General features: G+C 44.5%; 1 protein-coding gene across 1 annotated transcript in view; it reads left to right on the top strand.

Moving 5' to 3' along the window:
• The window catches only part of LOC148517974 (solute carrier family 2, facilitated glucose transporter member 9-like), a 99,941-nt gene that overhangs the window by 63,123 nt on the left and 14,623 nt on the right, over positions 1–22,195 (top strand). The window contains exons 7-10 of the mRNA XM_088477940.1: positions 17,947–18,134; positions 20,077–20,187; positions 21,156–21,257; positions 21,369–21,444. Coding sequence (XP_088334066.1) covers positions 17,947–18,134; positions 20,077–20,187; positions 21,156–21,257; positions 21,369–21,444 — 477 coding nt within the window. The remainder of the gene's footprint in view (positions 1–17,946; positions 18,135–20,076; positions 20,188–21,155; positions 21,258–21,368; positions 21,445–22,195) is intronic.

Raw genomic sequence — 22,195 nt, forward strand, 5'->3', positions numbered from 1 at the left:
AATAGCAGAGAGTTTACCTTTTTCTCCCACATACATGACACCTTTACTAGGATTGACCATATACTTACTGCAGATTCATTGATTCCTAGGCTACAAAAAGCATATATTAGCAATATTCTCATTTCTGGTCATGCGCCCATATACCTAGATTTAGAACTTCACACTCCTCATAATAAGAATGTAACTTGGCTTTTTTGTCATACTTATATTCCAAGGACGAATTCAAAAGCTACCTAAAATGTAAATGGGAAGACTACGCAGTCACTAACCAAACATATCAAAATAATCTGGCTCTTCTGTGGGCCACTTCAAAAGCTGTCATGCCTGGCCACATAATCGCATACATATCTAGGAAAAATAAGGATCGGAGAGAAAAAATACTAATACTTAACCAAAATCTAAGTAAGGCCTACCACACATACCTACAGGACCCGAACGAAATGAATAAAACCCTATACACCCAACATAAACAATTATTGGAGACCTTTATCTCTAACGAGTCCCAAATGAAAGTTTCTTACACCAAAAACAGATACTTCAGATGGGGAGGGAAGGCAGGCAAATTATTATCCTACATGGTTCGTCAACCTACATCACCTCTCAGTCAGATATAACCTCTCAATTCCACTCATATTTTTCTACACTCTATACAGCCTCTCCAGACTATCCTCAATTATCAAATTCCTTACTTGCTGAAGCAAACTTTCCTAAATTAGAAACCCCTCAGAGAGACCTAATGGAGGCTGACATAACAGCAGTGGTAATTCGCCAAGCCATTGGGGCCCTAAAACTTAACAAATCACCAGGCCCAGACGGGTTCAGTGGCGAATATTATAAACTTCTTTGTGAAGAACTAACCCCAACCCTTACCTCTCTCTTTCAACTTATTCTAAAAGGACAGGCGCAATATCCAAATTTTAATGAGGCCCACACCATATTACTACCCAAACCTAATAAAGATGAGGAACTAGTAGAATCAAACTGCCCTATCACACTATTAAATCAAGACTTTAAACTTCTAGCAAAAATCACTGATTCCCGCTTACAAACATTAATGCCTACTCTCCTGACACACCACCAACTAGGTTTTACTAGCACATGTCACTCAGTGTCAGGCATTAGGTCAGCCATCTCCACTATCATTGCCTCTAAAAACTCTAAATCTACACAAAACGTATTACTGAGCCTTGACGTGGAGAAGGCATTCGACAAAATAGCCTGGTCACATCTTTACCGTGTACTGGAAGAAAGAGAACTCGGACCATACTTTATTAATCTCATCCGATTTTTTTACACCAACCCCAAAATGAAACTAATTATCAATGACTCGATGAGTACTCCAGTCAAGTTGGCTAGGGGTACACGACAGGGATGTCCACTGTCCCCCCTTCTGTTCAACTTGGCACTGGATCCTTTATTACGCATACTACAATCTCTAAATAGCTTTAGGGGTATTTCTATAGGCTCCAATTCTCTTAAGATCTTGGCATTCGCAGATGATCTACTGCTTTTCTTTTCTAATCCCCAAGAAAGCTTGCAAGTAGTACTTTCTAAGATTTCTCAATTCGGGTTAATTTCAGGTTTCACAATCAACGTTCAAAAATCGTTAGCTATGACACTCAAGAATTATGCCCCCGTTGGGCTAATAATCTCAACCTTACATGGACCCCTTCTTGTATCCCCTATCTAGGGATTCATTTACCAAAAAACATATCTCTTCTGTATTCTCTTAATATAACTAAGATAATATCAAAAATTACCCTAGAATTAAAAAACTGGCAAAACCTACAACTCTCCTTTCTGTGGCATGCCCAGCTCATAAAAATGATTACTTTTCCAAAACTTCTCTATCCCCTGCAAGTCCTACCCTTAGTAATATCCAATAAAGATGAACAAATATTAAATGCAGCTTTCCGCAGATTCATATGGAATGGTAATAAACCAAGAATTAGTCTTAAAATTCTCCAAAAAACTATAAAAGAAGGAGGTATAAATTTTCCCCACATTGCCTTTTATAACCAGGCAGCCATTTGCCGTTACATTAAGGATTGGATCAATTCTACCAATCATTATGCTAACTCAGAGCTAGAACAACAGCTCATACCCAATATACATCTGGTGACATTTTTACATTTGGCAAAAAAAGACATTTCTCCCAAAGCTTTGGATAACCCAATACTAACCTCCGCAAGATCAATATGGTTTAAAATAAGAAAATCCTGGAATCTAAATCCGTATCGGTCACTCTTTCTCCCACTATGGGGTAAACCAGCCTTTCAAGATGGTCAAGCTAATTACCCCTTCCGCTCTTGGTCAAAAGCAGGACTATCCTCAATTAGATGCATAGTAAAGTAGACACAACCCGGCACACATCATTGAGATTTTCACAGGCAGTAGAAAAATATGACTTCTTAAAACTCCAAACCTTCGCCTTTTCCAATCCAAACATTACGTTGACAAGGTTCTCCATAATCTCTCATTAAGTGACTGGAACAACTTAATAGATTTGGCCTTTATCCGACCTAACCATGTCCCCAGATCGATTTCTTCCTTTTATTCTCTTGTACGTGCACCCTCTTTCTCTCGTGAGCATCGCACAGGTATAACGGTATGGTTAGAACAGTTTCCACAACTCCAATTATCTGACATATTAAAAACTCTTTCATACTCATTAAAGACCTTATCAGCAACCACATACAGAGAAATGATATTTAAATTATTCTATAGAGGTTACATATCTCCATCCCGCCCGCATACAGTTGGTTTGTCTAACTCTTCTTCCTGCCCCAAATGCAACACCTCTCCTGCCACCTTGTTTCATTGTGTCTGGGGTTGCGATCAGATTAAACAATTCTGGATGCAAATAGAACAATTTATATCTTCAAATATCTCTCCAACATCTAAATTTACCCCAGAATGGGCAGCACTGGGATTTCTTGACCCTTGTGCTCGTCTAACATTGGGTAAACGAAAAGTCGTCACTATAATATCCAATGTAGCCCGAAAGAGTATCTTGCAACAATGGCTCTCCCCTTATCCTCCTTCTCTTAGTATGTTCAAAGACAAACTCTTTTTTATATTCAAAATGGATTGGGTAGAAGCCTCTCTCCAAAAAGAGCTCCGAGTACAAAAGTTCTTTGAAACATGGGAACAATTTATCTACTTACAACATAATGACATCAAAAACCTCGCAATTACATGCTTCCAACCCACGAAATGGTTACAAACTCAATTAGCTAATGATAATCATAGATCTCAATCAAAGGTATGGCATGTGCTTCTTGACCTTTTATTATCATACATCATGGTTGGTCCCGTGTCCTGGATCCGCTGCATCAACTTAGCCTATTCCTTGCTCTTCCCACCCCCCCCTCCCTAACTATTTCTTTATTTCCTTACCCTATCCCAATCTCTCCCTTCTTTCTATCTTCCCTCTTTCTTCTTTTCCTTTTCTTCTTTTCTCATAAAAATTTCTTACCTCAAACAAAACATAAATAGTTGACCCCTTAAACTTATTCATATCTTTATTGATGAATCATTGTTTATGTTATGCTTATCAACAAAAATTATAAAATTGAAGACACAGTTTAAACATTTTTTTCATGTTAACTATTCTCATGAGAAATATGTATTAAATCAAGTTCTTTTTCTTCCAGTCTGTCTGATTACTATGTTAACACGAATTATAACAAAAGACAATTTATCTCAATTCCATTTTTGTATACTGGTATCTCAAATATAATATGACTATAGTCTCTGTAACTATAAGAATATGTATATCCTGCTTCAATACCTTATTGAATGTTTTGTATCTTATATTTCCTCGTGACTGTAAAACTTTCTTTGTCTTAGGGGTGAGCGGGTTCGGATTTCTGAAATCCGAACCCCCCCGAGCCCCCCCCGATCCGAGGCAGATCCGAGTCAGGCTCGACTTTTCCCGCCTGACTCGGATCTGAAATCGAGGCAAAACGTCATCATCCCGCCTTCCGAGTCTCGCGGGTTTTGGAACCTATATAAGGTACCCGCGTCGGCGCCATTTTCTCACTCGGCTGTGGACAGTGAAGAGGGAGGGTAGGAGTTAGGGCTGGCTGGGCTGTGTAGTGTAGTGTAGTGTAGTGCAGAGTAGTGTTGTGCTGTGCTGTGCTGTGCTGCACTGTGCTGCTGTTGTCCACTACTTCAAAGTCCATAGGGGCTGGCTGTGTTGTGCTGTGCTGCTGTTGTCCATAGGGGCTGTGTCCACTCCTCCAAAGTCCATAGGGCCAGGCTGTGTTGTGCTGTGCTGCTGTTGTCCATACTAGCTGTGTCCACTCCTCCAAAGTCCATAGGGGCTGGCTGGCTGGACTGTGTTGTGCAGTCAGTTGTCCATAGGGGCTGTGTCCACTCCAAAGTCCTGTGCAGACTCCCAGTCCTAAAGGGGTGCTGTAGTGTTGTCCAGGGGATGCTCTGTCCATCAGGGGTGCTCCCCCCAAGTGCTAAAAAAATAATATTTTTTGTGTGTTTGTGAATTGTGTGCGCAGTAGCCGCACGTGCATCAACAAAGTAGTGCCAAGCGTGCGCCTGTGTCATAAGTAAAGGGCCGGCTGGCTTGACCGTTAAAGGGTGCTGTAACCCCCAAAGTACACTCCAGTCCAAACCAAAAAAAAAATTATTTTCTGTGTTTGTGAATTGTGTGCGCAGTAGCCGCACGTGCATCAACAAAGTAGTGCCAAGTGTGCGCCTGTGTCATAAGTAAAGGGCCGGCTGGCTTGACCGTTAAAGGGTGCTGTAACCCCCAAAGTACACTCCAGTCCAAACCAAAAAAAAAATTATTTTCTGTGTTTGTGAATTGTGTGCGCAGTAGCCGCACGTGCATCAACAAAGTAGTGCCAAGCGTGCGCCTGTGTCATAAGTAAAGGGCCGGCTGGCTTGACCGTTAAAGGGTGCTGTAACCCCCAAAGTACACTCCAGTCCAAACCAAAAAAATATATATTTTCTGTGTTTGTGAATTGTGTGCGCAGTAGCCGCACGTGCATCAACAAAGTAGTGCCAAGCGTGCGCCTGTGTCATAAGTAAAGGGCCGGCTGGCTTGACCGTTAAAGGGTGCTGTAACCCCCAAAGTACACTCCAGTCCAAACCAAAAAAAATATTATTTTCTGTGTTTGTGAATTGTGTGCGCAGTAGCCGCACGTGCATCAACAAAGTAGTGCCAAGCGTGCGCCTGTGTCATAAGTAAAGGGCCGGCTGGCTTGACCGTTAAAGGGTGCTGTAACCCCCAAAGTACACTCCAAACCAAAAAAAAAAATATTTTCTGTGTTTGTGACTTGTGTGCACTGTGGCTGCACGTGCATCAACAAAGGAGCAGCGCCAAGCGTGCGCCTGTGTCCCATAAGTAAAGAGCCGGCTGGCTCATTTCTTAAAGGGTGGTGTAACCCACAAAGTGCACTACTCTCCAGCAAAAATAAAAAAATATTTTCTGTGTTTGTGTGCGCTTTAGCCGCACGTATATATCAATATAACATAAATGGAGGACCAAACTTTCTCCGATAAAAATAAAATAGGGAAAGATCAAGAACCACTTCCTCCTAGTGCTATTGCTGCTGCTGCTGGGAGTTGTTCATCATCCCAGAGAGGAAGTAGGAACATCACTACTTTTACTAAACAATTGACCCTCCAACAGTCCCTAGCGATGAGGATGAAGTACGACAGCAGTCATCCTGAAGCAAAACGTATAACTGAGGCCTTGACTGCTATGTTGGTGTTAGACGTGCGTCCGGTATCCGCCATTAGTGCAGTGGGATTTAGACAATTGATGGAGGTAGTGTGTCCCCGGTTCCAAATCCCGTCTAGATTCCACCTGCATCCTCAAAGCAGCAGCGACAAGCGTGCGTCTGTCTGTTAAAGGGTGGTGACACCCTCAAAGTGTGCTACACAAACAATAAAAATATTGTTCTTTTTTTTTCGGTCTTTGTGAAATGTGTGGGCTGTAGCCGCACCTGCATCCTTAAAGCAGCAGCGACAAGCGTGCGTCTGTCTGTTAAAGGGTGGTGACACCCTCAAAGTGTGCTACACAAACAATTAAAATATTGTTCTTTTTTTTCTGTCTTTGTGAAATGTGTGGGCTGTAGCCGCACCTGCATCCTTAAAGCAGCAGCGACAAGCATGCATCTGTCTGTTAAAGGGTGGTGACACCCTCAAAGTGTGCTACACAAACAATTAAAATATTGTTCTTTTTTTTTCTGTCTTTGTGAAATGTGTGGGCTGTAGCCACACCTGCATCCTTAAAGCAGCAGCGACAAGCGTGCATCTGTCTGTTAAAGGGTGGTGACACCCTCAAAGTGTGCTATACAAACAATTAAAATATTGTTCTTTTTTTTTCTGTCTTTGTGAATTGTGTGGGCTGTAGCCGCACTTGCATCCTCAAAGCAGCAGCGACAAGCGTGCGTCTGTCTGTTAAAGGGTGGTGACACCCTCAAAGTGTGCTACACAAACAATAAAAATATTGTTTTTTTTCTGTCTTTGTGAATTGTGTGGGCTGTAGCCGCACTTGCATCCTCAAAGCAGCAGCGACAAGCGTGCGTCTGTCTGTTAAAGGGTGGTGTAACCCTCAAAGTGCTCCAAAAAATAAAAAACTATTTTTTTAATGTGTTTGTGACTTGTGTGCGATGTAGCCGCACGTGCATCAACATAGTAGCAGCGCCAAGCATGCGCCTGTGTCATAAGTCAAGGGCTGGTTTGGACATCTGGTCCGGACTGAAGGACGTGCCAACAATTTCTGACAAGTCTACTGTCACTGCATATGATACTGTCCTCAAAGCAGCAGCGACAAGCGTGCGTCTGTCTGTTAAAGGGTGGTGACACCCTCAAAGTGTGCTACACAAACAATAAAAATATTGTTCTTTTTTTTTCTGTCTTTGTGAATTGTGTGGGCTGTAGCCGCACTTGCATCCTCAAAGCAGCAGCGACAAGCGTGCGTCTGTCTGTTAAAGGGTGGTGTAACTCTGAAAGTGCTCCAAAAAATAAAAAACTATTTTTTTAATGTGTTTGCGACTTGTGTGCGATGTAGCCGCACTTGCATCCTCAAAGCAGCAGCGACAAGCGTGCGTCTGTCTGTTAAAGGGTGGTGACACCCTCAAAGTGTGCTACACAAACAATAAAAATATTCTTCTTCTTTTTTCTGTCTTTGTGAATTGTGTGGGCTGTAGCCGCACCTGCATCCTTAAAGCAGCAGCGACAAGCGTGCGTCTGTCTGTTAAAGGGTGGTGACACCCTCAAAGTGTGCTACACAAACAATTAAAATATTGTTCTTGTTTTTTCAGTCTTTGTGAAATGTGTGGGCTGGAGCCGCACCTGCATCCTTAAAGCAGCAGCGACAAGCGTGCGTCTGTCTGTTAAAGGGTGGTGACACCCTCAAAGTGTGCTACGCAAACAATAAAAATATTCTTCTTCTTTTTTCTGTCTTTGTGAATTGTGTGGGCTGTAGCCGCACTTGCATCCTCAAAGCAGCAGCGACAAGCGTGCGTCTGTCTGTTAAAGGATTACATCGGTGACAGCATCCAAGTAGGCATGTCAGACAGTCCGTACCTGTACTGGCAGGAAAAAGAAGCAATTTGGAGGTCCCTGTACAAACTGGCTCTATTTTACCTGAGTTGCCCCCCCTCCAGTGTGTACTCCGAAAGAGTGTTTAGTGCAGCCGGGAACCTTGTCAGCGAAAGGCGTAGGAGGTTGCTTCCACAAAATGTGGAGAAGATGATGTTCATAAAATGAATGATCAACTCTTCCAGGGAGACCAGCCTCCAGAACGTACAGAGGGACCTGTGGTTCCAGCGGGGACGAATTAATACTCTGAGAGGATGAGGATGTACACACTGAAGAGGGTGAGGAATCGGTGGATGAGGAGGATGAGAATGACATCTTGCCTCCGTAGAGCCAGTTTGTGCAGGGACAGATTAATTGCCAGCTTGTTTTGTGGGGGCCTAAATGAACCAATCATTTCAGTCACAGTTGTGTGGCAGACCCTGGCGCTGAAATGATTGGTTTGTTAAAGTGTGCATGTCCTGTTTATACATCATAAGGGTGGGTGGGAGGGCCCAAGGACAATTCCATCTTGCACCTCTTTTTTTTCTTTGCATTATGTACAGTTTGGGGCCTAGTTTTTCAAACTGCCATCCTGTCTGCCACTGCAGTTTCACGCCTAGATGGGTCACGTGTTTGTGCCGCCCACTCGTGTCGCTTAGCATAGTCATCCAGCTACCTCGGTGCAACCTTTTGGACATAAAAACACTATTGTGAGGTGTGAGGTGTTCAGAATAGACTGGAAATGAGTGGAAATTAAGGTTATTGAGGTTAATAATAGCATAGGAGCAGAAAAACCTACAAATTCTGTGATTTTAGCTGTTTTTATGCTTTTTTTCAAAAAAATACAGATCCAAAACACAAAACCCAGAACCCAAAACACGGAAGGGTGGTTTTGGCAATACCAATCCAGATCCAAAACACGAAGAAAGATCCAGATCCAAAACCAAAACACAAAACACGAAAAGTGGCCGGTGCACACCCCTAAGTTTGTCTCAATAAAAAATATTGATATATAAAAAAAAAACAAATGCATTAGGTAGGTCGCCAGAGACACAATCAGGATATGCCATAAGACCCGTACATATTGTAACACTGGCAACTTTGGTTTGTAAATTATGTGATCTATATAGTGGCCTAAGAAGACCCAAAATCTCTCTCCAGTCTCCGGACTGGACAATAGTTTTAACAAAGTTGTCAGCATCTTTGTATTCATTACAAGCCCTGTCAGATACAACTGTCTTATATATCACTTCAGGGCCAAAAGTTGTTAGTGGTTTTGGTGTTACCTCTTGGTTTGTGCTGCTCACATGACTTCTGCAGGGTGTAAAGCTGCTGCGATGGCCGGCCAGCAAGGAATTCACGTGGTGTATGGTGGTAATGATGATCCTTTTATCCACAGCGCTGTTCCCATTTTGTATTTTCCAGCTGGTGAGTATATTGCAGGCCTTTGTAAATAAGAGCTTAATATTTGGCTCTTGTATAGCAGGACTCCCAAGGGCCACAGCAGCTTTATTAATGAAGATGGAAAGAACGATCCGGGCGCGGGGACCAGTTACAGTCTCTATATGTGGACATATCAGAGATAATAGATATACCTTCTGGGTGAAGGGCACGGTCAGGGCCGGCTCCAGGGTTCGGAGCACCCTGTGCCAGCCCTTGAGAAGGCGCCCTAACATCACGGGACTGATTTTGGGGGTGTGGTCTAATTAACATAGGCCATGCCCCTGTGTGACATTATTTGGAGCCTTGTCCGCATGGCATGCCTAAAAATTACGTCAGGCTGGGGGTAAAGCCCAGCACTCCGTCACTGGCTGGGCTTCCCCCAGCCATCTCTTGGCAGTGAATGATTGCCGTGCGCATGTGTGCGGCATCCATTCACACTCCGGGTTTCTGGCCCCGCTGCACAGCTGCGTTGGTGGGGGTCCCCAACCTCCCGATTTGACCACCCGCGAGCCACTTCGGCCCGCAGGTGGAACAGCGGGACAGTACCGTCCCGCTGAAATCGGGATGCTGGGGAGGGGTGCCGCCCTCTACAGGTGGCGCACCTGTGCGACCGCACTGGTCGAACACCCCTAGAGCCGGCCCTGGGCACGGTGGTGTAAGACATTATAGCTGCCAGGTTGGTAAGTGCAGACAGTGGAGGGGAGCACCCGTGTACCTGAATAGTAGTCACCAGCTCCACAATGGTGATCTCCATGTAGTCCTTGGCCAGGTAGAAAAGCACTTTGCTTGCTGGTAGCCACTTACACTCAGTGTCACAGCGCTCTGACTGTGTCATTGCTTTTGTAATGACAGGGATCATATTTTTAAATAAGCCACTTACATCCCTCCTCACCTCCAAGACGTGGCACAGAAAATCATAGCTCATATTCACCTCAGTAATGGACAGATGTGTTCCACTTAGCTGCTGAGATCTGCTACATTATCTTGCATATTGGCCTGTATATACTGCGTATCCTAAGTATATACATCAACCGGCTCAGTATGTAACGCTCAAGCTCCGCTCCATCCAGATTAACAAGTGTGTTAAACCTTCTATCGGATGAGGTGTTGTCATGTGTGCAAACCACTTATCATACTAACATAAAATAAAGACACTGAGACGTGGATTTGGCAGATAACTTGATGGCGATTTATTGGAGCAATAATAATTATTATTTATTTAAGGATGTATGGTGGCAAAGAAAGGACGGCCAGAAATCAGCCAGATCTGCTATGCCCACACACAAACAACAAAAGGCATAGCAGGCGTAGATCGCCCAGAGTGCATACACATAACCATGTAACTCATATCATCAACAAAAGGTAACGCTCACCCCCATCTTGACTTCCCACCCGTTTAGGTGGTGATACTGCCCCCCGTTAGGTTGGTACAGCCAACTACCAGTCAACGAAGGGAGCGCCCTTAAATCATAATTGCACCCGGACTGGCGACCTGCCATTCTTTCCCACCACCCAAAACCAAACCCACAACATACCAAAATTTATAGGGGAGGGAGGGTGGGGAATCTGGAACAAAGAGGCTTTGGCCCACACTTTTATCCCACTATATAATGTTCCTGTTACAAACCCGCCCCTGCTTGCCATAGGCTAACTCCCACAAGTAATTTGCATACATGCCTGCCCCCATCCTAGAGGTTTAAAACACCTCTTTTCTTATGCAATCTTTCGGTTTCTCTAAACCTTCTATCGGATGAGGTGTTGTCATGTGTGCAAACCACTTATCATACTAACATAAAATAAAGACACTGAGACGTGGATTTGGCAGATAACTTGATGGCGATTTATTGGAGCAATAATAATTATTATTTATTTAAGGATGTATGGTGGCAAAGAAAGGACGGCCAGAAATCAGCCAGATCTGCTATGCCCACACACAAACAACAAAAGGCATAGCAGGCGTAGATCGCCCAGAGTGCATACACATAACCATGTAACTCATATCATCAACAAAAGGTAACGCTCACCCCCATCTTGACTTCCCACCCGTTTAGGTGGTGATACTGCCCCCCGTTAGGTTGGTACAGCCAACTACCAGTCAACGAAGGGAGCGCCCTTAAATCATAATTGCACCCGGACTGGCGACCTGCCGTTCTTTCCCGCCACAGCAAGGTTCTGCTTATAGAACCGCTGCACCGCCACCATACCAAGTACTACCCCAATAACGCCAACTTCTCAAAAAGATCCCCAATAAACAATGACAAACCCTCCTCTGTTAAATGAACTCCATCAGGTCTATACATATAACTAAATCGAAATAGAATGTTCTTATGGTAAATGAAACGGCCATAATTGGCCATCACAAATTTGGCAACTGCGAAATTAAGTTTCTTCCTAGCTTCGTCATTAGCAGGAAAACTCCTAACCCCACGCCAGACCTGTCGAGGTACAATGCAAGACCAAATTAATTTACACAAGGGCCAGGCCGATAGCACCCTCGCCAAATCGTTGACAATATCAACTCGTAATTCTACAGTGGACCTCTGCCCTAAGTCGTTGCCTCCTAAATAAGCCACCAAAATACGTGGCCTACCAAAAAGCCTTGCATACTCTAACAGCTTAGGACAAAAGGAATGCCATCTCATACCTCTGGAACCTATGCAACGGACCCTAGCTGAATATTCAAAAATTGGAGCTTGATCTGAACTCAAACCTAGCAGCCCAGAAAATATATGAGTGGCCTATAACCCAAATGTCCTGCGTGTCAAAGAGCAATCCTAAAGGTGGAGGAAAGCAGTAAATAAAAAATTAGTAATTGTCATAAAACAATAAAATTTTATGGTGTATTAGTGGGATCTGATAGAACATAAGTGAGTATCTGCCAAAAAGAAAAATTTTCTATTGGTCGCCGACTTTACTATTTGAAGTGGCTGAGACAAACAGAAGACACAAAGGGGAAGAATGGGTGGGGGGGAATTGGGAAAAAACAGGTGAACTCGGCAAGAGGTAAAATAAAAACCTGCTGAGGGATGGACTATGGCCTAATTAAATGATTGAGAATAGCCGAATTGAATCCGTCAGTTCAGGTAAAAATTGTAAAATCCCTCAAGACTCCCATTGCCAGCAATGGCGAGTAGCTAATCCCGAGTAGGACGGACAGGGGTAACAGACAAGACAGGACAGTACATGAGACAAGACAAAAACCAGGCAAGCATAAAATATAAACGTAACCGGAACAGACTGTGAAATGACTTTAAAACAAAGGGCCTTCACGCCTAGGTCGAATGTAACCTTTATAACTATCCGATTTCCAAAGTCCTAGGGCCTTAATTTCTGATGCTGAGAAACCCGCAGCTGCCGCCGAAGTTGCGGCTCCGATCAGAAACGAGTGTGTACCAAAATCTTGAGGCGGGAGGCCTAAAACTGATACACACCTCTTCAAAAACCAACCAAACTGGTATTTGGTAAGCGGAGTCCTGTCCATATGCATGAGTCATGAACCAGGAACATCCGGCCGCAATAACTCATACCGCATAGCTAGTGCCACGGGGCAGATCTGTTCGTACCTAGATGGACCCAACGAGATCCACCTACCCCTACCAGTCTGGTCGGTCTTTGACCGCCGAATCCTACAGAGAACAGACCTCTCACTGACCAGGATATCCGAGAGGAGCATGGCGGCATCAACCCATTTGGATGATGCCACCAGCTCCGATACCCTCAAGGTGCCGTGAAAAGCCCCTGAAAACACCACTTGAATCAGGACCGCCTCATACGCAGTAAGAGCCACTCCGAGAACCGCCCCTAATACTGCCGGAAGCAGATGAGCGTCCACAGGTCTCCTACGGTCAGCTACTGGCCGGGAGACCCGTGCCCAACCCTTTAAAGCCTTCACAATCAGAAAACTTTTAGTAAAGTCAGGTTGGCCCTTCAATTTACAATAAAATGCAATGCCCCCCAAAGAGCGCGCAACAGAAGCCCTGGATCTGCCAGCCAAATGGAGACTCCAAATAAAAGAAAGCATCGAACGATGCTGACTCTTACCTGCCTGTTTGCTGCTACGGGAATAATCTTCCCATTCATTCCATGCCTGCCGATATGCTCGCAACGTGGAGGGGGCTAAAGACTGTTCTGCTAAGCCCTCCATGCCGGCTCGATCACCTGCCAAACATAAGAGGGGCAAAGCACAACGTCAGCACCAGGGGCCACAGATCGGGACCTAGCCCACTGGAAACGTGATAACGCATCGTCTATCTCATTCTCCACCCCAGGAACGTGTCTTGCCTTAAACATGATGTTACAGCGCAAACATGTGAGCACAGCTGCGCTAGCAAGCGCAAAACCAGCAGGGAAGCCGCATGTTGCTGATTGTATCGCATGGACCACGCCCAGGTTGTCACACCTGATAATGATGCTGCGATTGCGTAACCATTCCCCCCAGATTTCCAAGGAAACCATTATGGGAAAGAGTTTGAGAAAGAGTAAGTCCTTAGTCAAACCCTTTCCCACCCATTCTTCCAGCCAACGGCCAACGCACCAGGAGCCATCAAGGTAACATCCGAACCCTGTGGTGCCTGCTGCGTCGGTGAACAGCTGCAGCTGCAAATTGTCAGCGGCTGGAGACATCCACAACCGAACGCCATTAAAATCCCGAAGAAACGAGACCCAGACAGAGAGGTCCTGCTTAATCTCTGAGGATAAACGTAGCAAATGTCTCGGTTAGTGACACCAGCCGTGGCCCTTTCCAATTTACGTGAAAAAGCTCTGCCCATTGGAATTACTTTACAGGCCCAGGAGGGATTGCGCCTGCCGCAGGGTAATTCTACTGGAAGCCGTGCATTCTGCTATGGCATTACGCAACTTGACAGGCTTATCGAGAGGAATGCGACAAGAACCCGCCGAGGTACAGATCTCGATACCCAGGAATGACAAGGGGAAGGGCCCTCCGTTTTGTCCGCAGCAACGGGAACTCTAAATGAAAAAACAGCGCTCGTAAAGAAAACAAAAGATAACTGCATCTGCCTGAACCGGAAGGGCCGACACACAGAAAGTCATCGAGATAGTGGGCTATTCCATGACTACCGCAAAAATTAAATAAATAAATTCCGCGCACCAGTGTAGGAAGGTGCTAAAATGCTCGAAAAACGCACAGGACACAGAACACCCCATAGGCAAGCATTTGTCTATGCAATATCCGTTGTCCAAGCTAAAAACCCATAAACTGGAATGACTGCAAAGGAAGTAGACGAAAAGCTGACTCAAACATCTATCTTAGCCATCAGTGCGCCCGGACCATAACACCTAATGACGTCCAAAGCATCGTCAAAAGACTGGTACACCACCGAGGAAACCTCAACTGGTATGGCATAATTTACTGACGAGCCTGGCGGATAAGACAGATGTTGCATGAGCCTGTATTTTCCTGGAATTTTCTTGGGAACCACTCCCACCGGGGAATTCACAAGATCCCTAATGGGGGTTCTGCAAAAGGCCCTGCAATGCGCCTGACGCTAACCTCGCCAGCCACTTTTTCCCTAAGAATGTGAGGCAATTCAAAGGCAGACTTCAAATTTCTAGGCGAATATGTGTCGACATCCCTGCAAATAGGTAAACGAAAACCAAAACTGAAGCCTTTTAACGAAAATTCTGCGTCCTGCAGAACCGGGTACCAACTCAACCATTTTGCTATCGCTGTGACACGGACAGGGGATGGAACTTTACTTAGCACTTGTGCCTTTTGCTGGCTGTGCAGGCTGCTGCTGGGCACCCCCCTTGAAACACTTGGCAACTGGGTGATTGCCACCACATCGCAAGCAGAGGTGACGAAAATGACATTTTCGTCCCTGCGTACAGGTGGAATTATTAAAGGCGAAGCATTTTCCCCAGACGCCTGCTGTTAGCCCTGACGAACTGAACTAGCTGCTTTGCTCGCGTTGTACCCCTCATAGGCAGGACGCGAAGGCTGCGTGACCTCCAGCAATGTATATTTGTCGAAGTAGGAGCATAGCTGAGAATGGAGCTTCCCGGTGATAGCTGCTTGGGGCAGTGATTGCAATAATAAGCTGTGCACCCTGTAGAAATTTACTGTAGCACATGTATTCTGTCTATTTTGTAAGTTAAATGCTCAGAATACAGTATATAATACAATCTCCTCTATTGACTGATAATATGATTCAAAGGAAATAAAAGCTAGATCTAAGGTGCCATACATAAATAAAGCAGTGTCAAAGCCATTACCCCTTACTGTCAGATAACGCATCACTAAAGCATTCTATTCCCCCAATGATACCTCAATGCCCAGCATAATACTGACACTGTTTGCTGCAACTGTTTTCTACCATTAAAAGGGCATAATCAGCACTTAGACCATCTATAAAATACATCATACGAATGTACTGAATGATATAATTCTGGCATATACAGGACCAGCAGACACAGTAAGCAATTATATGTAGAAGTAGAGCCATCCTGTCTGAGCTGAATCTTTTTATTCCATGTGCCGGCTCCTTTACAGATCATATGAGCAAGTTGGGGAATCTGGGGGAGGGCAGAAAAAGAAACCATGCACTGTCCTGGACATAGATGCACAGATTGGTCCCCTTATATACTGGATGGTGTATTATCCAGTATTAATAATTGATCCAATAGGTGATCCATATCAGTGCACCCCGTACAGTGCATGTTTTCCAGATCTAGTTGGTGCACAACAATATTCATTACTGGCTTTTTAACTTTTTCTACTGGCTGACACATTTAAAAGATCAACAGGGACTGTAGTGCTAGTTATTTCATTTGTGACACTGAGGGGATCCTAAAAAATATGCAACTTTAGTATTATATGCTATTTCTATTGTAGTCCTCATGGTGTGGGCTGAGGGGGGGTTCAGGCAAGGCACTCATAAACCCCTCCTGCATTTGCCTATGGTGCTGGCCACTGCAGCCACAAAGATGATATTGACCAGGGGCATTAAGGACTGAAGGGAAGCACCCCTCCCCCGCACTGGCACACCTTCCACAAAGCTGCAGCAGCCTGAGGGGGGATAGAACTATCAATAAGGGAACCACACCTGCAGCCCCTAATAACATGGGGGCACTGTGGAGCCAGGGACCAGGGTCTGGGGAGGCTCATTACTAGGCAGGACATGGCTACACCCTCCCCCAGCAGAACAAGAAATCAGAAAAGACAGTGATTGAGGACAGAAAGGAAAAGTAAAAGCAATGATATGAAGTAAATGAAAAGAGACTAAATACAATAAGGAAAAGGAGGAGAGAAGAAGAGAAGAAGGAGGAGAAGCACTAAGAGAGTTTTATTAAGGAAAATGACAACTGACAAAATGCACTTCCCTATCCTGGAGGAATCTGGAACAAAGAGGCTTTGGCCCACACTTTTATCCCACTATATAATGTTCCTGTTACAAACCCGCCCCTGCTTGCCATAGGCTAACTCCCACAAGTAATTTGCATACATGCCTGCCCCCATCCTAGAGGTTTAAAACACCTCTTTTCTTATGCAATCTTTCGGTTTCTCATCTGTGAGTATGGCTGTACTAGTAACTACTTCTAGTGTTCATTCTAGGGTCGGAAGGCATAGGCAAACGCAGGGGGGAGTTCCATCTGCCTGGAAACCCCCCTCCCCAGCCCACACCATGACCACAATAGAAATAGTAATATAATAGAATTTTACAAGTGCTGCATGTTATTCTTCTCAGTATCACAAATGAAATAATTAGTACCACCTGTGGTGGTATCAGCTATTAATAAGTAACCTGTGCATCAACTAGGAGATCTGGAAAACATGCACTGTTAGGGATGTGCTGCTATAGAGCCCAATATGTACATATATGTCTGGGCAGTGCTAGGTTATTCTGCTGCTCCCAGACACCCGGACTTGCTCTAATACTCTGGAATGGTGCCCACATCTAAAATACAAACATTCAGCTCAAACAGGATGGCCTACTGCCGCATCTAATGGCTTACTGTTATCGCTAGTCCTGTATATGCTGGAATTATGACACACAATACACTTCGTATGACACATATTAAAGCTGGATAAGTGCTCATTCTACCCTCTTCATGGACTGCACACTCACTCTAAAATCAGGCATTTGGAAACCCCCCTCTAGAAATCCTGCGTTTGCCACTAGAAGGGGCAGAGCAGCTATCAAAGAAGGGCACGACACGCGCATGCTGAAAACATGGTCACTCAAAATGGGGAAGTGCCCTTGAGACACTTCCCCTTTTCATAACTGTAGCGGGTGTGCCCAGCACCCACGGAGATGCTGAACTGCCCCCAAGCTCTCCCAGCATTTTGAATGGATGCCCTGTGCATGCACAGGGCATCTGCTCACTCGCTGGTGATTGTTTCACCTGAACTTTATTCCCCCATGGGACACTAGTACGACCCGCAGATGGGGAAGGCTGTTTCAGCGGGGCACCACCATATGGGCAGGGTGCATTTCATCAACTTCAAATCGAGCACTGCACCCCCCTGAAACAGCCTAGCTGGAACACTACTACTACAACTACACTTCAATATACTTGATACATGGTTACTGGTTAAGCACCTGGACTGTTTGGTGTATCTGCATTTGCGCTAGTGTTGCATTTCAACTCTGCATATCACCGCCAAATACCACACACATATCAACAGACACCTCTGTACAAAATTGATAAGTAATAAAGGATGTCCTCATATCCCCTTATTCTTTTTTAGCCATAAATGAGGCTAAACTAATCAGTATTTAGGAAAAAAACTAAAAACATTGAGGTGTTATTCTAATTTAGAGATGTGTTTCCAGAGACCAGAAGAGGTGTGCATCATATAGTGTGCTGGGTGCAACATATAGGCAAATATGTGCAAAACCAAACAATTTCAGCTGTCTATCCAATGCATTGTGAGCTCTTATGTGTTTTTAGCTTGTTTCATTATTTTTCTGCCCCTCCGTTTCCCAGCTATGGACACGATTTGGGGACATGGAGACCATCAGCCAGAGATAGATGAGATATTAACAGAGCAGGAGATCTACAAGAAGACTAAAAGCATGAGTGTACTGGAGCTTGTGAAGGAACCATCCATGCGCTGGCAGCTCTACATTGTGATCATTATTACCGTCACTATTCAGCTTTCTGGAATTAATGCAGTTGAGTGATTTCATCAGATATTAATCCCTTTGCTTCTGAGGGTTTTCTTATCCTTGTTCTGACGTCATTTTTTCTCATTTGCGCTCGTCACTTTCTAACATCAATATCAATATTTTATTAAGTGGCACCCACACAAATTATACCGTGTATTTTTCAGAAGACTTTGTATGTTCAAAAAATACCATTATGTCTAAAACATGCAACCCAAATGGGAAAATATATATATATTTTTTTTAAATTAAAGAAAAGAGACCAAAAGCAAAAGTGATTTTTTTTTCCCATCTTATAAATGCCACACATAAATATTCTGTGGTTCTTATTTCACCAATAATCCACCTTTCCAAAATAGTAAAAAGCAGTATTCTATGTGAGGGTTTTGACAAATGAAATCTACACTTGAAATTAAAATTCGTTTTTTTTCCAATATTCACTGTCTTAATTTAATCGCTTCCTAAGTGTTGGAAGGATATGGTAGCCCAACCAGGCCTTCCATTTTAATAATTAGATATACCTACCAATAAATGACGGACAACTTTTTTATTTGACAAAAGATGGAGGAGATATGGACTTTAGATCCTCCATATTTGTCAAAATGTTTATTTTATTGTGTACTGTCTAAGCTATTGTCTCGTTATCACCAGGCAATAACTACTAAGGGGGCACATTTGAAAGAGGAGACTTCCTCTCTCAACAACGGTTATCCCCATGTGTGTGCAGGCAAGTATGGGGGACATAAGACACAATGTGCCCCTCCCCAATCTATGAAAAATAATTTTTTTCTCTAGCACTGGACGATATTGTCAGGTGATCATTCAACAAACAAAAGCTGCTAAGGGGACCACATAATTTGAAAGAGGAGACTCCCCTCTTTCATAGTTGGATGGCCCCACATTTACATATGTAATTATAGGTGTGATAAAGCATGTAGTGCCCTCCCCCCATATGTAGAAAATTGTGTTTGCCGTAGTGCAGGCTAATATTGTCTGCTGATCACAGGTATTCACTAGTAGGTGATCTCAGTTAGCTACTAGTGGGCAATGGTGGATTTTACCTATATGCTGCAGGGCTGCAACCTCCCCCATTTAAATCCTCCACCTCAGTGACTGCACTGGCTACACTCACTGTGACTGGCAGTGGCTTCCCATTGGAAGCGCAGAATGTGATTGATATACCGACTGTTCAAATCCCTATCGACTACAGCATCCCTACATGAGGATATCCTGACGAATGCTGGTAAGTACCCTAACCCTCCCTTCTCCCTCCCCCTAACCCTCCCTTACTGGTGCCTAACCCTAAAACTCTCAGGGGGGGCTACCCTATCCCTAAGTCCCCCTGGGGTGCCTAAACCTAACCCCCCCTTCCTGCACCCTACACCTAACCCTCCCAGGGGGGTGCCTAACCCTTAACCCCCCTTCCCCTAGCCTACCCCTAACCTTTCCTGGGAGGTGCCAAACCCTAAGTCCCCCCGGGGTCCCTAAACCTAACCCCCCATCCCTGGGCTAAGTAGTATACTTACCCGGCTGTTGACGATTGGGATGGCGGGGGTCGGGCTTCCAGCGTTGGTATTTCTATTTCTATCTTAAGTCCCGTGTCGGGCATGGATAGTCGGGATTTAGACTAGCGGCATCGTGTTAGATTTAGACTAGCGGCATCGTATTAACATCCTGGAAGTGCTTCCTGTCAGTCACACACAGGACACGCAGCCACAGGGGGAGGTGTTCTCTCCCCCTGGGACTGCCAGTCCGGGCTGCCATTTGCAGAGAGACGCATCCAGTGGAAGCCGCTGCTCTGCCTTTCGGGCAGCCCTAGACGGCCCTTATATATAACCCCCACATTTCCCCTATAGAAATACTGCATTTAGCCCTAGTGAATTAGTTAAATAACGAAATGTAAAGAGAAGCTGATTTCTAAATGAGTGTGATTTTGAACTGTTTGTTTCAGATTTTCTTTTATGCAAGCAGTGTTTTTGTAACTGCTGGCTTTCCTATGGAGAAGATCCCCTATATATCTCTGGGAATAGGAAGCTTCGAGTTGTTGGCTGTTATTCTATCTGTAAGTACTGTAACTTAATTGACCTAGGAACATGCTTTTATGGTCCATTGATATTATACAAAGTTTTGATGAGTGGTACCTACATGTAGAAAGCAGCAGTGGTACTTGCAACAGCTCTTGGTAGCAATGACCAATGACTACTGTAGGGGGAGATTAAATTGTTGTTTGGCTCCTGCTGGTATTGGGACCCGAAGGAGTAATTCACTTGTTCCTCTGATCGGGCGCGAGTGCCTCAGGCTCCCAGATTTCCGATCGTACCCTCTTGAGGTGCCAAGCAGAAATCCCCAAAAACTCTACTTTTTGTGCACCCAAATTACCGTTTAGCCATGCTAACAGGGACTTTGATGCTTTATGTGTCTAAACCTGGTGCATTCGGGGGCGACAAGCGTGATAGGTAATGGGCGGCTGTGGCACTCGCGCTCATTAGCATAACTTTTTGAATATCACCCATTGGGTGCCCATTACGTACTGGCACGATAAAACAATTGAATTCCCCCCCTAAGATGGACATATGATTGTCCATGAACACACAAGATGTTATTATGCCATATAGGACTATATGATGCCCTATGGGGCATGTGAGGCAATGCAGTGACTATATATATATATTTGTATATAGTAGTATATATAATAATAACATGATTCTATTTTGTAGCATATGGAGATATATGGAATCATGTGAGGCTATATTAGGGAGCATTGGCTGTATTGGAGCATATGATGGTATATGAGGTACAGTCGCATTACTTGCACTTCCATTAAAAACATATATCAGACACAGGGTTTACAGAGGGCAATACCCCTAAACTGTTCAAGAATTGATGTAAAATAATAGTCTTTTTCTGTTGATGCAAAGGAAGATGTGGGCCACCAAAAACCATTTGAAGCCTGCATTGTGGTGCCCAATTTGCACTGCCCTGTTTTTCTATATACACAGTGGTGACATGACAGTTTCTCTCTACCCACAGAGTTTGCTGGCAGAGCACTGTAGAAGAAAAGTGATCCTGCTGAGTAGTTATGGGCTCATGGCTACAATGCTAGGGCTTCTCACAGTCACTATGTCAATTCAGGTAAAAATGACCTCTATCTAGCACACACATAGAGGTCTGCAGCTTCTGCACTGTGTATTTCAGGAATATTAAAGCTGCAGCTAATACATTTGTATTATGTCTTTCATTCAGGGCTGGTATGACTGGATCCCTTATTGCAGTGCAGTGTTAATTTTCTTGTTCATCTTTTTCTTTGGTCTGGGCCCAGGTATGTATCTTTCCTTTTACATAAACCCAGATGACATGCACTGGATCTTGCCTGTTGTGTTTTTACACAATCAAATGACCCTATGGCATCAGCATTTCTTTAATTTTTTGATTAACCACAGAATGGCTGGGAGGCTCTTGAAAATCGCATAGCACTCCCGGCCGCCCAGAAGAGTGGGCAAGCCTCCCAGCTGGCTGCCTCCCGCCCGCATACCTATGGACCCCCCCCCCACCCTGCACCATTGCACAACCCTACAGTGAGGTAGCCAATGACATGATTTGCGCCGAATTGTGTCATCGTGGCCAAACCCCCTGATTTACACCCCCCAATCCACCCCCAATTTCACGTCATGTCCTCATCACGCTCCTCTTATATTGCTCCACGCCCCCTGCTGTGGGGGCAGCCAGAATGTTGGCAAGTATGATTAAACATATCTGCAAACATTACAGTCTGGGCTCTTGTACTGGGCTGTCTGTGCCGCTCAACTTTAATTTTACTTGTAATAAATATCACGTACATCTAAGTAAACCGTAGTCAGCATATCACTGCATAACAGGCACAGGAGTAGCCGCACAGTCACCAGTAGCTGTACCCGGAGAACCAGCGTCCAATCAAATCTGCCAGACTAGAATATACACTGCAGTACTCCACCACTTCTTTTGATCTATCTATCAGAGCCGGCCCTAGGCATAGGCATTATAAGCAAATGCCTAGGAGTGACTGAGATGCCTAGGGGCATTCCAGGGCTCTC

Source organism: Taudactylus pleione, unplaced genomic scaffold (assembly GCF_031769625.1).
Source record: "Taudactylus pleione unplaced genomic scaffold, aTauple2 ptg000205l, whole genome shotgun sequence".
NCBI classification, from domain to species: Eukaryota; Metazoa; Chordata; class Amphibia; order Anura; family Myobatrachidae; genus Taudactylus; species Taudactylus pleione.